The sequence below is a fragment of the Cydia splendana genome, chromosome 3 (assembly GCF_910591565.1).
Source record: "Cydia splendana chromosome 3, ilCydSple1.2, whole genome shotgun sequence".
In the NCBI taxonomy this organism is placed as follows: domain Eukaryota; kingdom Metazoa; phylum Arthropoda; class Insecta; order Lepidoptera; family Tortricidae; genus Cydia; species Cydia splendana.
Window position 1 is genome coordinate 13142780 of NC_085962.1, and position 20716 is coordinate 13163495.

A 20716-nucleotide genomic window follows, 5' to 3' on the forward strand; every position below is an offset into this window, starting at 1 on the left:
AAACCGAAATTCGCAAATTGCGGGGATCTTACTCTTTTACTCCAATGAAGGCGTAATTAGAGTGACAGAGAAAAATGCCCGCAATTGACGATTTTCGGTATTGGCGGTAGCCCTACAGGACTCCACACTCGCGTTCGCGGCCCCGCGCCGCGATTCGCGCACGAGTGTGGAGGAGGCTTTGGTTTGGGTTGACGGCAGGGGCGTATTCATAGATTTAATATATAGAGATCCCGTCCCAGCGAGCTGTCACTGTTGCCACTTTTGTTTAGTGTACGATTAACAATGAGGCCCACCTTGCTGTAGCCATGTCGAATAAAGTCATATCGATAAACTATCGACATTTCTTGCAATTTTAATTTTACTTCAAAGGTTTAACGATACCTAAAATGAACAAAAACGCTTTTATTCTTTATTGTGGTTATCAGATCACAATTTTATCGTCACGCCCCAGCAGGGAACCAAGGGAAAGTTCAGATATTTAATTAAAATACATAAATACCTACTAAAATATGTGTTCCGCAATAATTGAATTATTTTATTACATTATAATATATTAATTATCCATTAGCATTTCAATTATGTTTATGTTTAACGAAGATATTGAAGCTTCAATTAATCGCTATTTCGTTCCGCTGTGTAGCGTTTATCGATATATAACATGATTAAAATCGACTTTTTACATCCCTAAAAGAGCACACATATACGCTTTTACGCACACATACACAGCCTGGGCGCATCAAAAAAGGCAACACTTGATTTGAAGTCCATCTTGTCAACAGTATGGTTGTCCTTTTTTGACAACCGGCATTTTTAAAAGAGCGAGGAGAGAGAAATGATACTAGTTGCTGCGCCGTGAAAGAGAACTGAAAACGTTGGACCCTTGGGCGTATTTACCCTAGGGCCATCCGGGCCATGGCCCGGGGCGCCAACCCCCAGGGGTGGCATATGCCGCCCTTGGCGGATTGCATTTTGTTTTTCTTCCTTGACTTCTGGGGCGGCAAAACGTATTGAATTAATGAATGAATGAAAATATTTATTTTCAGGCAACTATTGGCCCATAGATAAATACCTTAAAACTAGCATACATATTATTACAAAATATATCTTAAAGCTAAAAACACACAATTATGGCTGCGATGCAGTTCGCAACCCCGCAGTGTCAGGGAGCCGGCCGCGGAACCGCCGGAACTTGACACCCTTCGGCCAAAACTGCTCCTTGGTGAAAGTCGCTAGATGTTATTGGCCCGGGGCGCCAAATTTCAAAATACGCCCCTGGTTGACGGTGTTTATTGGAAGTGGTACCTAGTGGCTAATTACGAGTACTATTTATTTTATACTGTCTTTTCTTTAGGGTGGTATTCCACCTGTCCAATTTCTTTGTCCAATGTGTATTTTGTTTCACATTTTGCTTAATGAGAGAGTGAGACGCAATGACATTGGACCAAGATATTGGACAGATGGAATACCACCCTTAGCGTCACTTGCACCATTCCAATAACCCGTGCATGGTTAACCCGTTGCCGTTAAACCTGGAGTTCATGGTTATCAGTACAATTTGACACTGGTTTGTGTAATTAAATATGTATACAAAACGCGAAAGTTTAAAGTGTTATAATTTGTCACTGGGTTAACGGTTTAACCGGTTATCCCCGGGTTAGTGGGATGATGCAAGTGGCGCTTACAGGTTTAGTAAGATATACTTCGAAAAGTGCTCGAGTGGAGACCACGGACTAGCAAGCGCAGCGTAGGACGTTTACCCACAAGATGGACAGACGACCTTGTTAAGGCCGCCGGAAGTCGCTGCATGCGGGTCGCTTCCAACCGGTACGAATGGAGGTCCAAGGGGGAGGCCTATGTTCAGCAGTGGACGTCTTATGGCTGAGATGATGATGATGATGATGATGAAGATATACTTAAGAACCTATTTCATTTACATAGGTAGGTAGGTAGATCGCGATTTTAGGCGCAGAACCCACCTAGCGGCGTGGCACCGCGCGGCACGGCGGTGGCGCGGCGCGAAGGTTTGTATGATAATATTGATAATATTAATTGCGTTTGAAGCCCCCTCCAGACTATGCGCGTGAATCGCGGGCCAAGCCGCGAACGCGAATGTGGAGTCGATTTCGCTGTCTGCGAAAATCGACGCCACACTCGCGTTCGCGGCTTCGCGCCGCGATTCGCGCACGAGTGTGGAGGGGGCTTGACATTAATTCTATTTTTTTTCTTTTACTTACAGTACCTAAACATAATTATTGTAACGTTTTGTGGATGTGGACTTTGTGGTCCCACGTTGGGTGCCAGTATTACGGAGATGCTGGATGGTGATGGAGTCTCTCGCCGGCCACTCTCGCCACAGCACAGGATCAGGAGGAGGAGTTTGAAGTCAGAATACTCAGAATACAAGGCATTTATAGGGCAGGTGGTATATTATATTTGTAAAAAGAAAGTCGACTGAAATAATTTAACCGATGCTTTATTTTATCCCGCTAAGTATAGCATGTAAATAATAATTTACATGCGAGTAGATGGAAGGTATAAAACAGTTTGATAGGGCTAAATATGTAAAATAAAACAAACAATTATGGGCCCTGATGTAGGAAATGTAGGAATTGCAATCGATGATGATAATGATTGATGTGTATCATCATTAATTCGCAAAGTCGTAAAACAACACTGTGTGCAATATCAATACCTATAGCTAAAGCGCGGTATCTCCATACTGGTTGTTTTGCAGCGCCCTTGTCGTTGGGACTTAATTTAGTTTAGGGTCTTCTCCTTCTTCTTCTTTCTCCATACCTATTCCCATTTCATTTGGGGTCGGCTCTCTGAATATCCTTACGCCATTTGGCTCTGTCATAGTAAACCCTACCAACCTAACTAGGTTGCTGGTATTTTTAGAGACTGTTGCTCCAGCCAGATGGCTTTAGGGCGTCCTGATGGTTGTTTGCTTATATCAATTTCAACAGCAATTTTTACCGGGTGATCTTTTTCTCGACGCATTACATGCCCGTACCATCGGAGTTGGCTTTCATGGAGTTTGTCTGGGATTGGCGTTTATATGTGGGCTGTGTGTGACGATTGGCTGGTGTTTAGAGTATAGTGTAAAATTGTACCTATTTAAATTGTAACACGTAGTTAATAAATATGTTTATTTTCTTCTGCCTAGTAATTCTTTATTGATCTCCGCTAGAGTCTTTCCTTTAGTTTCCGGCATTGTAATTGCGCAAATAAGAGTTCCTATTGCGTTAACTAAGGCAAATGTAAAAAATATAGTGTACATGCCGAAGCGTTCCGTAATCGGCGCGAACAAAAGTGTTTGCAGCCCAGCGAGAGACCAGCCGTAGGTCGAGAGAAGGCCGAGAACTTTAGTCCTCAGCTAAAACAAAAAGTAATGTTTAACTTGATATTATAATATGTTTGACTTGATAATGTTTATGAATACGGCCTCCTAGCCTAGTCGGTAGTGACCTATAGTTCGTTTTTTTTAGCATTAGGAAGAACTTGCAAGAAGGTAAGCGATTTTGACAAGTTTTTTAATTGAAAAACGCTTTTTAAAAATCATAATTTAATAAGAAGGAGACATGTTATGATGAAAGCAGAAGAATATAAATGATCGTATTATATTCATAATTGTTACATATTTGCCGTAACTTATTTTTAAAATGTGTTTTTCAATTAAAAGACACATCAAGATTGTTTACCTTATTTCTAATGCTAAAAAAAACGAACTATATATAAAGCAAGAGGTAGGTACCGGGTTCAAATCCTGCTAAGCGCATTTATTTGTGTTCATCACAGATATTTGTTTCTGAGTTATGGATGTTAATGGCTACCCAATACTGTTCGTGGTTCACACGACAGACGTCACGACACGCCTTGGCAAACAACAAATTTGCCTATTTGTATTAAATGTGAGTAGACTGAGAAATATACTTATTCAATTATGTTATCTAAGACATAATTAGTAATTACCTGTACGTTGAACATTTCCGACATGACGATAAACGGGAGAGACATCATCTGCCCGCTAGCGTACAAGCAGATCCCAATACACGCGACCGGTATCCAAGGCGGCATGGAGCCCCCGCTCTTCACCACGAGCAACATGGCGCCCAACACAGCCAGCGGCGTTCCGGTGAAAATGGCGCTAACCATTATTAAAGGCTGAAAATTATAGATTTGCCTACGTAACGTAGAGCTCATTCTTTGTACCGTAATATCAATATTTTTTTATAAAAATAAATGTTATTAATAAGGACTTCCAGGTAATTAAAAATCTGTTGATATGGTAATAGGTGAGATGTTAAATTACAAGGTATCTGAAAATTTTAAATATATGATAATTATAAGTGCTATGTAGGTATTACCTTTCTTCCGAATTTTTCTATTGTAACCGCTGATATTAAAGACCCCAACGTCATGAGAATGGGAAATGATAATGCTTGTAGCTCCGGAGAAAATGTCACCCCCGATTGTTTTAAGATTACTGATGCATAAGCAACAATGCCATAATTGCCTCCCAAGTCCAGCATAGTCATACAAAGGAAGGATAACCCAAGAGCTCTCCGTGACACCTTGTCTGATACTGAAAGAAAAAACGCCAGAATGTGTACATACTTAGGTACCTACTCGTAACCATAGACCTACCATCCGCTCGCGCTTGACAGACAGTTGAAGTGTGCGAAAGGGAAGCCATCACGTATATGAACATCCCATGAGTGCGAAAGAGTCAGACTACCAAAGAGAAAACGTAACCACTTTTGAGTATGACGACGGCCGCGGACGGCCAAGAGCTTATCACGGTAATTTTCAAATTGAAAAATATACACGGATTAGGACGAAAAGTATTAAATAAAGTAATTCAGTGAAGATGGTGTCTTGTAGTGTGCCGGATTGCAGTGTCACAGGGCCAAATAGTCCAAGCAAATACTCATTTCAGAGGATTTATGATATTCCGAGCGAAATTTTCATAACGATATTTTGACAAATTAACAGCGTAAAAAGTGTAAGACGCCGGTTTATACAGTTCATTATAAGTTTTTCTTCCTTTGTGTGCTAATATTTTATCATATTAGTCTATAATTTAAAATATTTTGTGTAAAAACATAATCTGTTACTTTACGCTAGGGCTTGACAAAATGTTCATATGACAGTATCGATAACTTGTCGGTATATTAATAGCTATGTAATTATTTCTTCACAAGACATCATTAAGATATTAGCTTTTATAACCGACTTCAAATAATAACGATTGTTATACCTTTTTGAAGGTGTTCATGTATAGCGGTAAACTTAAACTTCACTTTCCAACACAGTAAGAGTTACATTAAGAAAAGTCTGCAACGATTTTGATGGCAAACGCAGTGCAAGTGTTATTTATACGTCATAATGTCGTAGAATTTTAACGTTTAAAATAACACATTTGAAAAAGTAGTCGATAAAGCAATCGAACATCGACAGATTATTAATATGTTGTAACATGACATCACTATTTTTGATCTCACATAGACAATTTACGCACACACTTGCATTTCATTTTTGGTCACACTTTTGAAGATTGACAGTTATTCTTTGTCATCTAATTCTATGCTCGTAACACAGTAATATTAACTAACCATTTGGCACTAGGTTATAGTTCGCTTAGGCCCCGTTCGCACGGCAGCTTTTTCAACGCGCGTTAAAAAAGCGTTTGAATGACACCAATGGATAACCATGTATGTATTCACACGTAGGCGGTTTTTAAGCGCGGCGCTTTTTTATCGAGCACTGTTCGATTTTCGGCGTTGAGCGTTGGCGTCAAATTGAATAGAGCATACGGAACTCCGTGTATCTGTTCTCACAAGCGTTAAAAAAGCGCCGGCGCTGCTGTCAGTTGGCTGTCAAGTGTCAATTTTTGGTGTCAATCGTCAAGATTATTATTAGTTTCACCTTAAAAATGTCAACGTATGCTTACAAATTCCTGAAATATTCAAGCTATATTCAAATAATACGTCGTAATAGCAAATAAAGTATGGCTTTGCTGAGATGCGTACGTGGCATTACGACTCACAAGTGATTTTTAAGCGTTCATATGAACACAAATATTGGAAACGGTAAAAAAGCGCCAACGTCGGGTTTTAACGCAACGCTTTTTAAGCTGTCGTGCGAATGGGGCCTTATAGTTCGTTTTTACGTGCACGCTATATTATATTTGTCTATGCAAGTCTATGTTACTTTTCTAAAATTTAGTTTGTTGGTATAAAAACTAGCCAAGACAAATCCTGAACTTTAATTACATCCCAAGCGAACTATATAGAACTCGGCACCCATAAGTATAGATCTCAATTCGTTTGACGGCGAAGTCAACAACGACGCATACCTATTGTTAATATTGAACTTGGCTCTCATTTCACATTTATGTTTTTGATGGGATATCATTTATTTGCGTTGAAAATTAAATAAATAAGTACGTACATAATACGAGTATTTATGAATCCACTCCATATAATTCTGTGGTCAAAAGACTAGCTTTTTCAATCCCACAATTTGGGCAAATCGCGAGTTTAACACTTCGTGGCGAAATACCTACTAATAAAAGTCGTAGTTTATACTTACGGATAGACTTCCATGTTACTGCTGGGAGGTTCTCCGACGCCATCATTTCGTTTTGTAATATGGTAATGTCTCGCTCCACTTCTTTGTGGTCTTCTTCCACTCCTCTCAGCCAAGCCATCACGTTTGTGGCTTCCTTAATACAAAAAGACAATACAACTTGTATGTTACCTTAATATGACTTGCTGCCTATGTTAATTAGACTGTCACTTAAATGTATTTATTCTATGTAATTTTTACAGCAAACGACAAAAAAAAGTTATTTTGTTCAATATTAAAAAAATATATATATTTATAAATGAACAGGTACCTACCTAATGATATCTTATAAAATGAGAAACTATCACCTCAACTTTTCCTGTCTTCACTAAGAACGCCGGTGACTCCGGTATTTGGAATAGCGCGATTATATTTATAATAGGTAGCCACACCACTATCCAGAGTACTGTGTAGTATTCCATGTATGCTCCCATCGCGTACATTATCACCAAACCGAGACTCTGAAATAAAAATAGGCATTTCAACTTGAACAAACCTAACAGGGCGAGTGTCTGGGGAGGTGCACTTTGGTAATTAATCTTAAAACTAACCTGATAAATATTTGTTTACTAAGGGAGCAAGGTTGTTTGTGAAATTAAGACTCGAGCAAGCGTTGCATGTGGTTCAAAAAGTGGAATCTTAAGCGAAAATTATTCCAACCTGTAAAAGAATACCAGAGCATCCCAAAACGCCTCTTATAGAGTCCTGTGCAATCTCCTTTACGTATGTAGGAGTAACGCAGTACACGCCGCCGCCAGCGATACCGCAGCAGGCCTGCGCTACCATTAGGCATATGGGATGGGCTGACACTAACTTCAATGCAAAACCGAGCTGGAATTAAAAGAAAGGTCCGTTGAACACAACTTTTCGGAAACAAACAAGCCAAAAATAGGGTAAACCCTCCAGTGAATGAACACCCTCCAGTGAATGAACAAAATCACGTTTTTTGTCTAAAATAAGAAATATAGCAATTTCTACCACCTGTCGTATTTTTTTTCCATATTAACAACTCTATTTCCTATGCAATTTCAACCCCTGCTAAATTTATTTTCGACCAGTTTGAACGTGACTGGCGTTTGAAGTTTACTTATTTCTGGTTTTGAAGTTTTGTATGCAAAAATTATATCCCAGATAAGAACAGTGTACGTTTGGAGCAACATATGAAGTGCTAATTTAATGTTTACCTGTACAAAGTTTGTGTTTGTGTTGTGTTTGGTTATTTGGTTAGATTAAGAGTTAAACTTTCTATAAATGTACACTTTGTCGGCGTATTATGTGATTAAGTCTTTATTTTTCGTAGTTGCCATACTGGCTTATCAAATGTTCTGAAACCAGTAAATGAACGGGGTGTTCATTTACTGGTGTCGTCTAGATTTTTTTTTTCTAAATTTATGTGTAAACAAATTGGTATTGAGCTTGTTTTTTTGTGATCCTGCATAGAAAACGATTCTGATTCTTTCAGCCAGTATTGGAACAACCAAAATTTATATAGTCCATTTACTGGATTTTTGATGCCTATGTATGAACAATACAACACTTGGGGTGTTCATTTATTAGATTTCTACTAATTCTATGTATGAACAATGTAACCACGAACAATGCAATGACAAGTTTATTATTTTAAGCATTATTTGCTGATCCTAACCTTTTTTCATCAGAATATGCTCGTTGTTTCTTGTTTTAAAGATTCTCTTTTTCTTATTAATATGTAATAGGTTCTGGTGAATAACCATCATTTTATTACATTCTAATCTATTTGAAATCAATATGGAGGGGATAAAAATATATTAACGCTTTCGCTATACCTACTAAAATAGAGCTGGAAACGTTTTTTGTGTTAAAAATGTTTTTTTTTTAAAGCTGATTAAAAAGATCTAAATGATGTTCATTCACTGGGTTTTGCGGTGTTCATTCACTAGGTAGTTTTTCTGTTCATTCATTAGGTTTTTGGGTAGTTTTTGATAAATTCTGCTATACTTAACTCAAAAACTATGAAAGTATGTAATAAAAAATCGCAGAAATTACTTTCTGATTTATTAAATGAGGATTCATTAAATAGCAGATAATTATTGAAATTATTAATGAATGCCGAGAAATGATTTTTCAAACTTGGATAATTCCTTAAGTGTTCATTCACTGGAGGTCTTACCCTACTAGCTGAAACATTAATTCACTTACAATCTGAGGAATGACTATCAGAATCAAAGTCTTGCGGCGGCCTATGTAATCGGCTATATATCCGAATATTACTGCCGTGGTGATAGCGGCCATGCTGATCAGACCGGCGACGAGTGAGATCTCATTTGTGGTGAGCGGCCGGCCGCAAGGACTACGCTCCGACTGCAGCGTGTTGATCGTGGGCGACATCCAACCACTTTGCAACCCGTATGTGAGAATCATTGTTGTTGCTAAAATAATACACGCGTTAAATTATTCAATGAAAAAGAAAAGAAAAACCGACTTAAAAATGGATAAAATATGAACCCTTTTAAATACGCTAGCAACTGTTATTTGTGCTTGAAGTCGGCGCCAAGCCACATCTCAAAAGCGTCAACACACTGTCGAATCGAATGCCAACCCTGGTGCGGTTCGATAAGAAAGAAAGAAAGATGTCCACTGTTGGGGCACTGTATTATTGTGTATTGCAGTTTGTAGGTACACTGACTACAAACATATCAGTTGCTAGCGCAGCGCAAGATTATGGGAACACCAGAGAACGCACAAGTCTAATAACTTTCGTCTGTCTTAATATTGGTCTAAGAGCTAGCCACGGCAACAAGTATGCAATTTATAGAGCAACGAAATCCCTCTAGTTAGTATGCCATACTATCATTATTAATTAATCCGGGCGCCTGGCAGCTGTTTTGCGGTGGGTGTGTGGGAGTGGATGAGCAACAAAGTGGTTGTAAAATCAATTGAAGGTGTGCAATTTATAGAGCTCTTTGTTTGGTGTGATATAATAGTTAATTATGTATTTAATTCAAATATAATAATGCCAGGCGTTTTATTTGGGGGAAAAGTAGTGCCAGGTGATGAAAATACACAATCACTTGTGCGCCTGCAGGAAATTACGAGCAAATTTCACCTGACTCACAATTGCTTTAGGCATAGTGTCGTATATGTCTTCTACTTTTTCCTAACACTTACCTAGGCGTAATTGAACAGAGTAGTACTGTTATTTATTCTGTGACAGAGCACAAAAAGTAGAAGACATATACAACACTATGCGTAAAGCAATTGTGAGTCAGGTGCAATTTGCTCGTGATCTTCCAGCAGGCGCACAAGTGATTGTGTATTTTCATCACCTGGCACTACTTTTCCCCCAAATAAAACGCCTGGCATTGTTATATTTGAATTAAATACATAATTAGCTATTATATCACACCAAACTCAGAGCTCTATAAATTGCACACCTTCAATTGATTTTACAACCCCTTTGTTGCCCATCCACTTGCGCACCCACCGCTGAACAGCTGCCAGGCGCCCGAATTCATTAATAATGATAGTATGGCACACTAACTAGAGGGATTTCGTTGCTCTATAAATTGCATACCTATTTCCGTGGCTAGCTCTCCGGCTATATACACCGATCCTTCGGCGTACTATGGATGGCTTTATCCATCTTTATCCACGTGATAAAATAACTGTCACTTTTTAACACCGTGGGATAGAAAAGAAAGTGACGGACACCGTTTTATCACGCTGTCACGTAGACAAAAACGACCATCTTATTCGTACAATCTTATCTAGCCGAACCAATATTGTGTAGGTAGTTTAGTATATACACTATAATAACACTTGCACACTCTGGGCTATCAAAATTGCTGCCAACTTAGCTTGATCTAACTCTAGCCGTATAAAAAATGTAACTCTTGAGGTAGATGTCGCTAGGCGCCTCCCTAAGGCGCTATATAAAGAATATGATGGGAATCATGGGAATATTCGCTTTCAAAGGGTATGTCTTGGTAGCTGTAGTAGTTGGTAGAGCGGCGAGCTGGTCTCCCGGAGTCACGATTTCGAGTCTTGCTCGAGAACTGTCTGCTGATTGCTTGTGGTATCGTTTGCAGACGTTTCAAACAGTATTTACTGTTTGTCAAGGGATGTAAGGCACACCCGGTTTCTAATGAGATATTTTGGCGCTCGAACGGAGTGAGTGTACCTATAGTAGTGCGTAATAATAGTTCGAATTAGAAATAAGTGCTTTCATCAGAGTCCTGTTTTGAAAGTGGATCATTACTTTTCAAGTTGGTATACCTACCTGTCGCGAATAGGTAGGTATTACTAAAGTGAAGTGTAAAAAACGTGTAAATAAATAATAATATTTTTCTTGCGCGTATTTTGTGTGTGTATATTATGTTAATGAATTGCGTGGAATGTTATGTACCTAGTTATAAGTCTAGAATCACTGTTTTTTCATACATAATAATTAATGAGATTGGCAGAAATAAATAAAACTGACTCTCCACGATACACCCACTAGTTGGTGAAAAAGTACCTACGGCGGGATATTTCCCTATATAAGGCCCAGCCATAGTTGCTTATTTAGACCTCACACTGGATACACAGCCGTCCCCAAAAAGACGTGCGATCGACCGCCCCACAAGGTGGGGCGCGACCAGAGGGCCTACCGCGAACCACGTTCGACGTGTTGCCTCTCTGTCGCACTTACGTACAAATTTACAAGTGCGACAGAGGGGCAACACGTCGAACGTGGTTCGCGGTAGGCCCTCAGATACAGCCTCCGCAGCCGGAAGGCGGAAGAGGCCACTCGCACCCGTTCAAAAGGGTGTCGAAGGATAACACAGTCAGCTTATTTAGAGACTTCAGAGAGCTTCACTCACTCACTAGCCTGAACACTCTCCAGTAAATAAATAGAAATATGTGTTTTTATTTCACATAAACACATATCCCGGTAAATTGGCGGTAAAAGCGGACTTCGAGGCAACACAGCGGCCGGCGCGTTCCAGATTGCAGTTTCTACGATTCACGAGAACAATATATTTAAAAAGCTACAGTCTACGCTCGTCACCGACCTATACTTAAGGAAGGATAAGTTTTTTTAAAGTTGAGCACGGAAAATTTGGCGTTAATGGATTTGTCGTAAAGTTTATATTCTGATATTTAGGTACAATGTTGGTTAATTAAATAACGATCAATTGTTTATTGCACATATTATTATAAGTTATAAGGGTTCCTAGTTGACTACCGGAACCCCAAAAAGCACTTGAGTAGGTACGGTACTTTACTGGCGTGTCGTCGTAAAGTAACATTTGAGCATTCGGATAAAGTGTAGGTACTGCGTTACTATTGCAGATTAAACGCGGGTGATGTTACTGTCAGTTTCTTAGATAGATAGATTGTACGTTTCAAAAGTGTAAATCACGAGTCGACAGCAACCCAATTTGTCAAGGAAATTGACAGTGACATCGCCCGCGTGCTGCTGTAACGCTGCAGCAAGTGCAGCAACAACGTTGTTGCAGGTGCAATCCGAATGTAACCTTTACACAAGTCGACACAATTATCTTCTCTTAATATGTATTTGACTGCAGATAATACATATACCATAGTATTAGTTATAAATAGTATACTTACAAATAAAGCCAATAATCCATTGCTTATGGACGGAACCATTTTTGGTATTTTGATCTTTCGCTCTCATTTTTATCATACATATAAATAGTTAAGTATTTGATTGTAGATATAATCCACGAGCGGGAAATAAACTTATGATTTTCACTAGTGATAGGTATTTGACTGTATTCTACGTGAATGAATAAACACTGTTGGTACTGTATGTTATTAAGATGTTGAACCGTTAATTGAGTACTTGGTTTGGTTGATTAAAATGAATTATAAGCACCAATGTGCTGTACGACTTCTAGTTACGACGGCATTTTCGAGAAAACGGCGCAAGAACAACGCTGGTGAATGGTATAAATACTTTGCAAATTTTACCTATCTTCAAGGTGTCAGTACAAGTTTATTTGTACTTAATAAATATATTTACACACAAAGATATAATAAATTAATCGCAAACGGAGGATGTACGTATAACAAACCGTATTTACTTAGACGTTGTGTCTAAGTGCCTACCTATCATACATACAACATACTTAGATAATAGAAATATTTAATTAAATAATTAATATTTACTTTTGTTACTTACGTAATTTAAACAAATATTTTACGGGTTGTGATACTTGTGATAAAAATATTTATTTAGAGCAAAGACATATGTAACTTCGTATACGATGAATAAAGTGTAAGGAAAAAACGTGCCTCGGAAATCAAGAAAAAGTCATTCTCGGATAGATGGCGCACACACCTTTGGCCTATGCCCGGCTAGATGGCGTGATAGAGATATCAGTGAATTAACATTGGTCAAAATGATATAAAAATAATAAAATCATTTATCCATATATATACATTTTTTTGATAATTTTATACCTTTTCATTTTGAGTTTTAGTCGTGTGTCGATAGATGGCAGTAAATTTACTGTGACTACAAAATTTACTTTGACAGGACCCCTCTATACTGTCTATTCTCTTTGGTTTAGAGTGAATTGGTATTCACAATAAAGGCCGAGTCATAAATTGTTCGTTATCTTACATCAAGGCCTGTTCACTTCCTAAGAAAGTTATGTCCCCTTAAAATTGCACATGTGTGCGCCTGAAGCTTCTATGTTTGCTTTGGCCTCCTAGAAAAAGTTGCCAGTAATCAAAATAAAAACATTTTTCTACAGCAACATTGCTCCCAATGTGTGCTTTGGCCTCCTAGAAAAAGTTGCCAGTAATCAAAATAAAAACATTTTTCTACAGCAACATTGCTCCCAACTAAGATTTAAATTTTCACGAATTTTTTACATTATTAATCATAAAACGGGACTTAAAACACTTAAAACTTAACTACACGCGATTAAGTTTTGTAATGAATATTTGCTTCCAACTGTCTTTATCAATGTTCATAAAATATATGGAGGGTAGGTTACGTCTACCCACCATAATAAAAAAAAATATATTTGTCAATGACTCTGTCCAACTGCTGTGGTTAAAGTTCATAACGAAAATTTTATTTATTAAATTTTTAAATAATAAATACAACGTAGCGGTACTACCACTTAAGACTCTGAAAGTCTGTAAGTACCTACATGGATTACAGCAATGCACATAGAAAATGTGCTAAATGTGGAGCAACGGCTGTTGAAGATAAATATTTGAGTGAAATTCACAGCTTTAGTGGGTTCAGAAGGAACCGCGTCATAACGCATCTGGAAAGCGTATTAATTAACCGTGAAGAAATGTATGAATACAAGTTGGAAATCTGTGTAAAATGCCGTGTGTAAAGTGTAGTGTATCTGTGTGTGTAAAGTGTAATAGGTAGGCATGCCTAAAGTTATTTGTATTATACTGAAAACTTTGTGAATGCGCTTTATTAATGTCTATTTTTTATTAAGTTGTTAGGGTTTAATTTTCAGTGTATATTTCTATATGTAAAACATTTTATTAATAAATAAAATAATACAATGTTATAAACATAAATATGCCTTTTATTTAAATCAGTTGATAATACCACAAACAAGGGGTAATATTAGCATCTTTCATATATTTCGTGATATGAAGATCTTCTATCTATACATATAATAAAGCTGAAGAGGGTCGAAAGTCTGTACATGGAAGATATTCGAAAAAAAGTTAGCTGGGGATACTTAGAATCGATAACAGAACAGGTTCCAACAGTTTTTAGAATTTTTGTCTGTTTGTCTGTTTATCTGTTTATCTGTTTGTCTGTTTATTTGAACGCACATCACGTGAAAACGGCTGAACGGATTTTGATGAAAACTTTACTAATCTGTCGAGAACATCCCCGGCCAGGTTATAGGCTATAAAAATTCAACCCCTAAAAGGGGGGTATCCACAACACTCGATTGACTTAAGTTTGCCCCTGAATCTTATAGCGCTCCTTAGGAAGGAGGGGCAAACTTTTTTCAAATATGTACTACCACTATAGAGTACCCTGGTAAACTAACCGATGGCGCTGAATTTAAGACGTGTTGACATGAATAAGCCACCGAGGAAGGATTTTGCCAAATTAACTCTAAGTTTAGAAGAGAGGGTGCGGATATCAACAAATTTAATTGAATAATTATGTTGATTTAATAATACAACAAAATTAAAAGACCGTAAATTAATTGCCCCTCATTGCACAGTGCCATCTTTTGGGGAACTGAGTAAACATTAAGTAATCAAGAAAACTAAAAATGAGTTTACATAGTTACGTAATGGTAAAATAAACACACATATCAACACGCGTATAATTGCATAATTATTTAAAATTATGAATTTTCTCCGTCATGAATTATATCTAATCGTAATTATATCGCATCCATATCAAATCCATATTCATACGTATACAGCCTTAGAGGATATAACCAACGGAGACGCCATGTCTAAAATTTTCGGTACAAAATAGTCTGCCGTTTTTTGCGGGGGAGGGGCACATCAAATGTATAGGTATGTCATGTCAGATAAACGTCAGTCCATACATATGGTTGACAAGTTGTTGACCATTGGCCGCCTATTTTCGACAGAGGGGAACGCCTGTTAATGGCGGCTCCATTGTTAATTACTCCGAGTATACAGCACTTAATAACGGCCACGAAGGTGGGTACTTTGAAAAAAAAAACATTGACCTCTGTCATTTGCAGTGCCGGATTAACCCTTTTAAGCAAAATAAGCACTTGATTAGGGCACCACCTCTAGGGGGCACCAAAACCGTAGGCAAAAAAACGCGCAGGCTGCATCAGCATTGCAGTCGTCGTGGAGCAGGTACCTGCATCAAACTTTTATACGTGTACAAGTACCCATATAATAACGAAGGGTCGTAGGGATCATGTAAGAGAGTACGTAAGAACATCTCCAACGTAGGCTTTCGATTTGACCCTACGCGGAGGCCCTTAAAGTCATGGAAAAATATCTTGGTTTCGGGCTTGCGGCCAACCGATTTTTTCGTCATAGGTTACCGATTTAATAGCGAATTTTGCTCTCTTGCACGTCAGATTTGTCGGCCAAGCCGAGTTGCTCCTTAGCCGCGATCCTGAGACCTAACTGTCAAAGTGTTATAAGGGGCCCCGTGAAAGCCGAAAACTAAAAGCATCCTATCAAAAAGCGCTTTCGAGTGAAGCCGAAGAGCGAGCAGTAGAAGAGTCGTGATTACATGCATAGATTCGATTTCACTCTTTTGCAGTTCGGCGTTAGATCTTATGCGAGGCCTTCTGCCTTACGGCAAAGTTGATTTTCTGCCTTAATTACACTTGGGCGTGGATCCAAATCCAAGCTTTCCTCTTTCGCAGCTGGGCCTTCTGCCTTGCTCACACTTTGCCAATTCAATTCACTTGGTCAATTCCAAGCTCTGCTTTCTTGCATCTTTTAACCTCTCTTGCATCAAACAACCTCGCTGAGACCCTTAAATATCGAGCCCTATGCGAAGCTAGGCTGATAAAAAACTGTCCCATCCCTTCTCTGTATGAAATCCTGGATTCGCGCCTGGTCGGGACGAAAAGTAAAAAAGAACAACTGTCTATCAAATTGTGTGTTTTTATATCGAAAAATTTTCGCGATCGCTTCGCTCGCGTTTTCAATGACTTTCTAAGGTATGAAAAAGGTGACATTCGGGTGGCGACAGCAGCAGCATTATTCTGTTGCAACGTTACTGCTGCAGCACTGTCAATTTTCGTGATAAAATGATGTGACTGATTTCCATAATAAAAGTAAAAATGTACAACTGTGTTTTAAATTGTGTTTTTTATATCGAAAAATTTTCGCGCTCGCTTCGCTCGCGTTTTCAATAACTATTAAATAATGTGACTGATTTCCATAATAAAAGTAAAAATCGGGCAAGTGCGAGTCGGACTCGCGCATGAAGGGTTCCGTACCATATAAAAAAAAACAAAAAAAAAAGCAAAAAAAAAAACGGTCACCCATCCAAGTACTGACCACTCCCGACGTTGCTTAACTTTGGTCAAAAATCACGTTTGTTGTATGGGAGCCCCATTTAAATCTTTATTTTATTCTGTTTTTAGTATTTGTTGTTATAGCGGCAACAGAAATACATCATCTGTGAAAATTTCAACTGTCTAGCTATCACGGTTCGTGAGATACAGCCTGGTGACAGACGGACGGACGGACGGACAGCGAAGTCTTAGTAATAGGGTCCCGTTTTACCCTTTGGGTACGGAACCCTAAAAATGTACAACTGTCTTTTAAATTGTGTTTTTTATATCGAAATATTTTCGCGCTCGCTTCGCTCGCGTTTTCAATAACTATAAAATAATGTGACTCATTTCCATACTAAAAATCAAAATGTACAACTGTCTATCAAATTGCGTTTATATAACGAAAAATTTTCGCGTTCGCTTCACTCGCGTTTTCAATAACATTCTAATATATGATAAAGGTGACATTCGGGTGGCGACTGCAGCAACATTACGTATATACTCTGTTGCAACGTTACTGCTGCGGCACTGTCAATTTTCGTGATAAAATGATGTGACTGATTTCCATTCTCAGCTGTAATGTGGCAATGAACGTCAGTTAATTTACAAAAAAAATTCAATGTTATCTTGATGACCCTAGGGAGAGGGGGCACCATGGTCTAGAAATGCTTAGGGCATCAAAATATCTTAATCCGGCACTGGTCGTCTGCGGAGTCAAACGATTTGGGACTCGCATTTTATACGCATTTCCATGCCTTTCCGAAAAAAATCGAATAATTCGCGAAAGTCTCGCAACGCATTGAGGTTACAAGGGGCACGTGGTCTTCCTCAGGAGTCTGAAGAAGACATCGGTGAGTGGCGCTCTAGCCAGGCAGGCCGCTTCGCCTTCGCTCGCGCGCGTATACCTTACTGTATCGTCCGATATACACCTACTACTCTGTCGTTTAAATCACGTGTAAAATTTTAATAAGGGCGAAAAAACCTATTGATTTTGGAGTGTAGTTTTATTTAGTGGTACCTAACTGTAATATATTTTATCTGGACTACAGTCCTCTAGCATATCCATCTGTCAACTTTACTTCAAGTTCCGCCTCCAGGGAAGAGGGAGAGAAATTAGGATTAGAAATTAGCCGCTAACTGACACAGACCGAATTCCACGCGGGCGGAGCCGCGGGCACAGCTAGTAACAAATATGTTTATCAACAGAATTACTACCTACCAATACCCGCCAGGCTAAACCGGTTGTCAACGTTAGTTCCATTGGTACACAACGACGGCGCCACTAGTATAAACGTATAAACGGTTGGGGACATTTTTTTGTATGGAGTTACCGTTCTTCTCCTAGTGAGTATTATATTCTTTGGTTGCGCACCATTACGCAAAAACGGCAAAAAAAATCACGTTTGTTGATGGGAGCCCCACTTAAATATTTGATTTATTTTGTTTTTAGTATAATTGTTGTTATAGTGGCAACAAAAATACATCATCTGTGAAAATTTCAACAGTCTAGCTATCACGGTTAAAAATAAACTCGTTGAGATTGCAGAGAGAAGCGAAACGTGTCGAGGATTTCCATTACTATTCCTAAAAAAAGTAATAATAAAAGTCGGTTCTGGCGCTTCGCCGGCCGCTACCGCGGCACGCTCGCTTCGCTCGCTCGGCTCGCGCGCTGTAGGGTCGCAGTTTTACCTAACACTCCTCCTCGCTTCGCTCGTCGTCGTACCTAACTGAGACCTGCATTAAGTTCGAAAACGTAGGTTGTTATAATAGTAGTAAATATTACAAATTATACCAGTACTACATTATGCCAACTGAGCGTTATATCGAACATAATTATATCACATATACGTTATACGCTGTTAATGTTAGATTAGAAGTTGTTATATTACAAGTTCATTATACTTGACGATAGTTAGACTCTCTAAGAATATACCATGTATTGTTATAGCAAAAGTGCATTATGTCCCTCAATCGTTATATCGACTAAAAATATATCAAAAGTTGTTATATGGACCGTTACGCACCCTAGAAAACCCATACAAAATTCTAGTATATATTGTTAATTATGTATTTATCATTGACATAGATATCTACTGGACTGGCTTTACGGACAATAATAATGAGGCATGACAGGGCCAGGGGGCCTACCGCGAAAACCGAAATTTGCAAATTGCGGGGATCTTTCTCTTTTACTCTCATTAAGACGTAATGAGAGTGACAGAGAAAAATGCCCGCAATTGACGAACTTCGATTTTCGCGGTTATAGCCCAGTACAGCGGTGTGACACCGGTACAACGCGATTGGTTGATGAGTTCGCATCACGCGCGCTATTGGTCGCAACTAGTTGCGTTAGACTGCACGATTGGCTGGAATTCGTGAGTCACACCGCTAAACTAGTACCATTATTAGTGCCCGTAAGGCCAGTCCATAGATATATACGTTAATGGTATTTATAGAACGAGCGAGCGAAACGAAGTTCTTACATTCAACCGAAACACGCGGCTGGCTTGGGCAGTATATACCGTCTTTACCATAAGGGCACACGGGGGCCCTGCTCAGGGCCCCCATCCTCAGGGGGCCCCGAAGGACAGACAGTAACAGTATATTTGATTACCCATAATAAATAGAAGATCATAGTAGAAAAATGTTAGTTTAATTCGCTTTCTTTACTTTCCAAAAGGGCCCCAAATTCTATGTGCCCAGGGGCCCTAGCATAGTTTAAGACGGCCCTGGGCTTGGGGCGGGGGTGCGCAGTCCAATTATTGAAATTACTGTTTTAATTATCTTAACCAGCTTTCCTGAAATCCAGCGCCACAACTGAGAACTTTTGGCATCGCGATATGCTCAATCGCATCGTAAGTATTATCAATTAGTTATTCTGTGGTATTATGATGTTATTGTAAGTATTAGGCTAAGCGCGCACCACGACTTTTTGTCGCCCGATAATTTAGTCGCAGAAATGTAACGTATGAGTTTATATGGCAGTGCGCGCATATGCGACAAAAAAATCGCAGCGATTTTAAAATTGTGATTTGTCACATTTTTCCGCGACTGCTCGCGACGCGATTGTCGCAAAGTGAATTGCAGCATACGGAGTTGTATGGCCCCGCGCGCACTGCGATAATAAAATCGCACCCGGACCTCAGTCGGCATTTCGCTCTCCAAGCGTCAACATGTCGGAACCTGCTGCTGAAGACGCTAGATGTTGACCATTTAATTATGGAAATAGAAGATCACCTTTGTGGTATAAATACTCAAAGTCATACAGCGATCGCATATTAAAGACAACGTTTCATGACAAACGACTGGTACGAAATCCATGTTGAGAATGAACAAATCGTCGACTTTTTCATCGCAGTGCGCGCAGTGAATTTTCTGCGATATATTAAGTACAGCGCGATTCTAAAATCGTGTCGCAAAAACTAAAATCGTGGTGCGCGCTTGGCGTTATGGTAGGTATTATAGAGATAGAATAACTATATTCTAATAGCAAATGTTGTGTGCAATAATTCGTAGTGGTATCTTGGGCTACGGCGGCCGTGCTCCCCTCCACGGCGAAAGGCACTTTCACTCGGCGGAATTCGACTGTTTGTGACGTCATCATTTGCGCAACCTGATGCAACTTGCGCCAGATTTCATGCATTTTGCGGTTTTTGGAGCAGTTTCATAACTTTTCTTAGTAATTTTTTGCGATTGTATTCTATGTCACCAACATATGAACTTGTTAATTTAAAATCCATATGATACACAAAGCATTATAAAGTTAAAAGTTCAATTATTGTATTTTTTTAAGAAATTATTGATCACCTCTACGAGTTTTCACCCCATTTTTTACACCCATAGCGACTTTGGCCATAAAAACTATTCTTCCCCATAACTCAAACTATCTCAATTCAAAAATTCATCTATATCGGTTCAGCGGTTTAAGCGCGAAGAGGTAACAGATAGACACACTTTCGCATTTATATTATTAGCATGGATCTAATAAATAATCTTCGGCAACTTCGATGCTCCGCCATCTTTTTCACTTATTGCGCACCTAAAAATAGGTAGTTGATAATAATATATCCGATGATAATAATTATTGTCACATG

General features: G+C 38.9%; 1 protein-coding gene across 1 annotated transcript; it reads right to left on the reverse strand.

The window, feature by feature from the left end:
- Nucleotides 1-2462: 2462 nt before the first annotated feature.
- LOC134806829 (facilitated trehalose transporter Tret1-like) lies at nucleotides 2463-12525 on the reverse strand. The gene is made up of 8 exons (XM_063780222.1): nucleotides 12223-12525; nucleotides 8809-9038; nucleotides 7291-7461; nucleotides 6939-7091; nucleotides 6595-6727; nucleotides 4368-4585; nucleotides 3973-4164; nucleotides 2463-3376 (listed from the first exon to the last, which is right to left on the reverse strand). Exons 1-8 carry the CDS (start codon nucleotides 12296-12298, stop codon nucleotides 3149-3151), a joined length of 1401 nt encoding a protein of 466 aa, XP_063636292.1. The 5' UTR covers nucleotides 12299-12525; the 3' UTR covers nucleotides 2463-3148.
- Between the last annotated feature and the right edge of the window lie 8191 nt (nucleotides 12526-20716).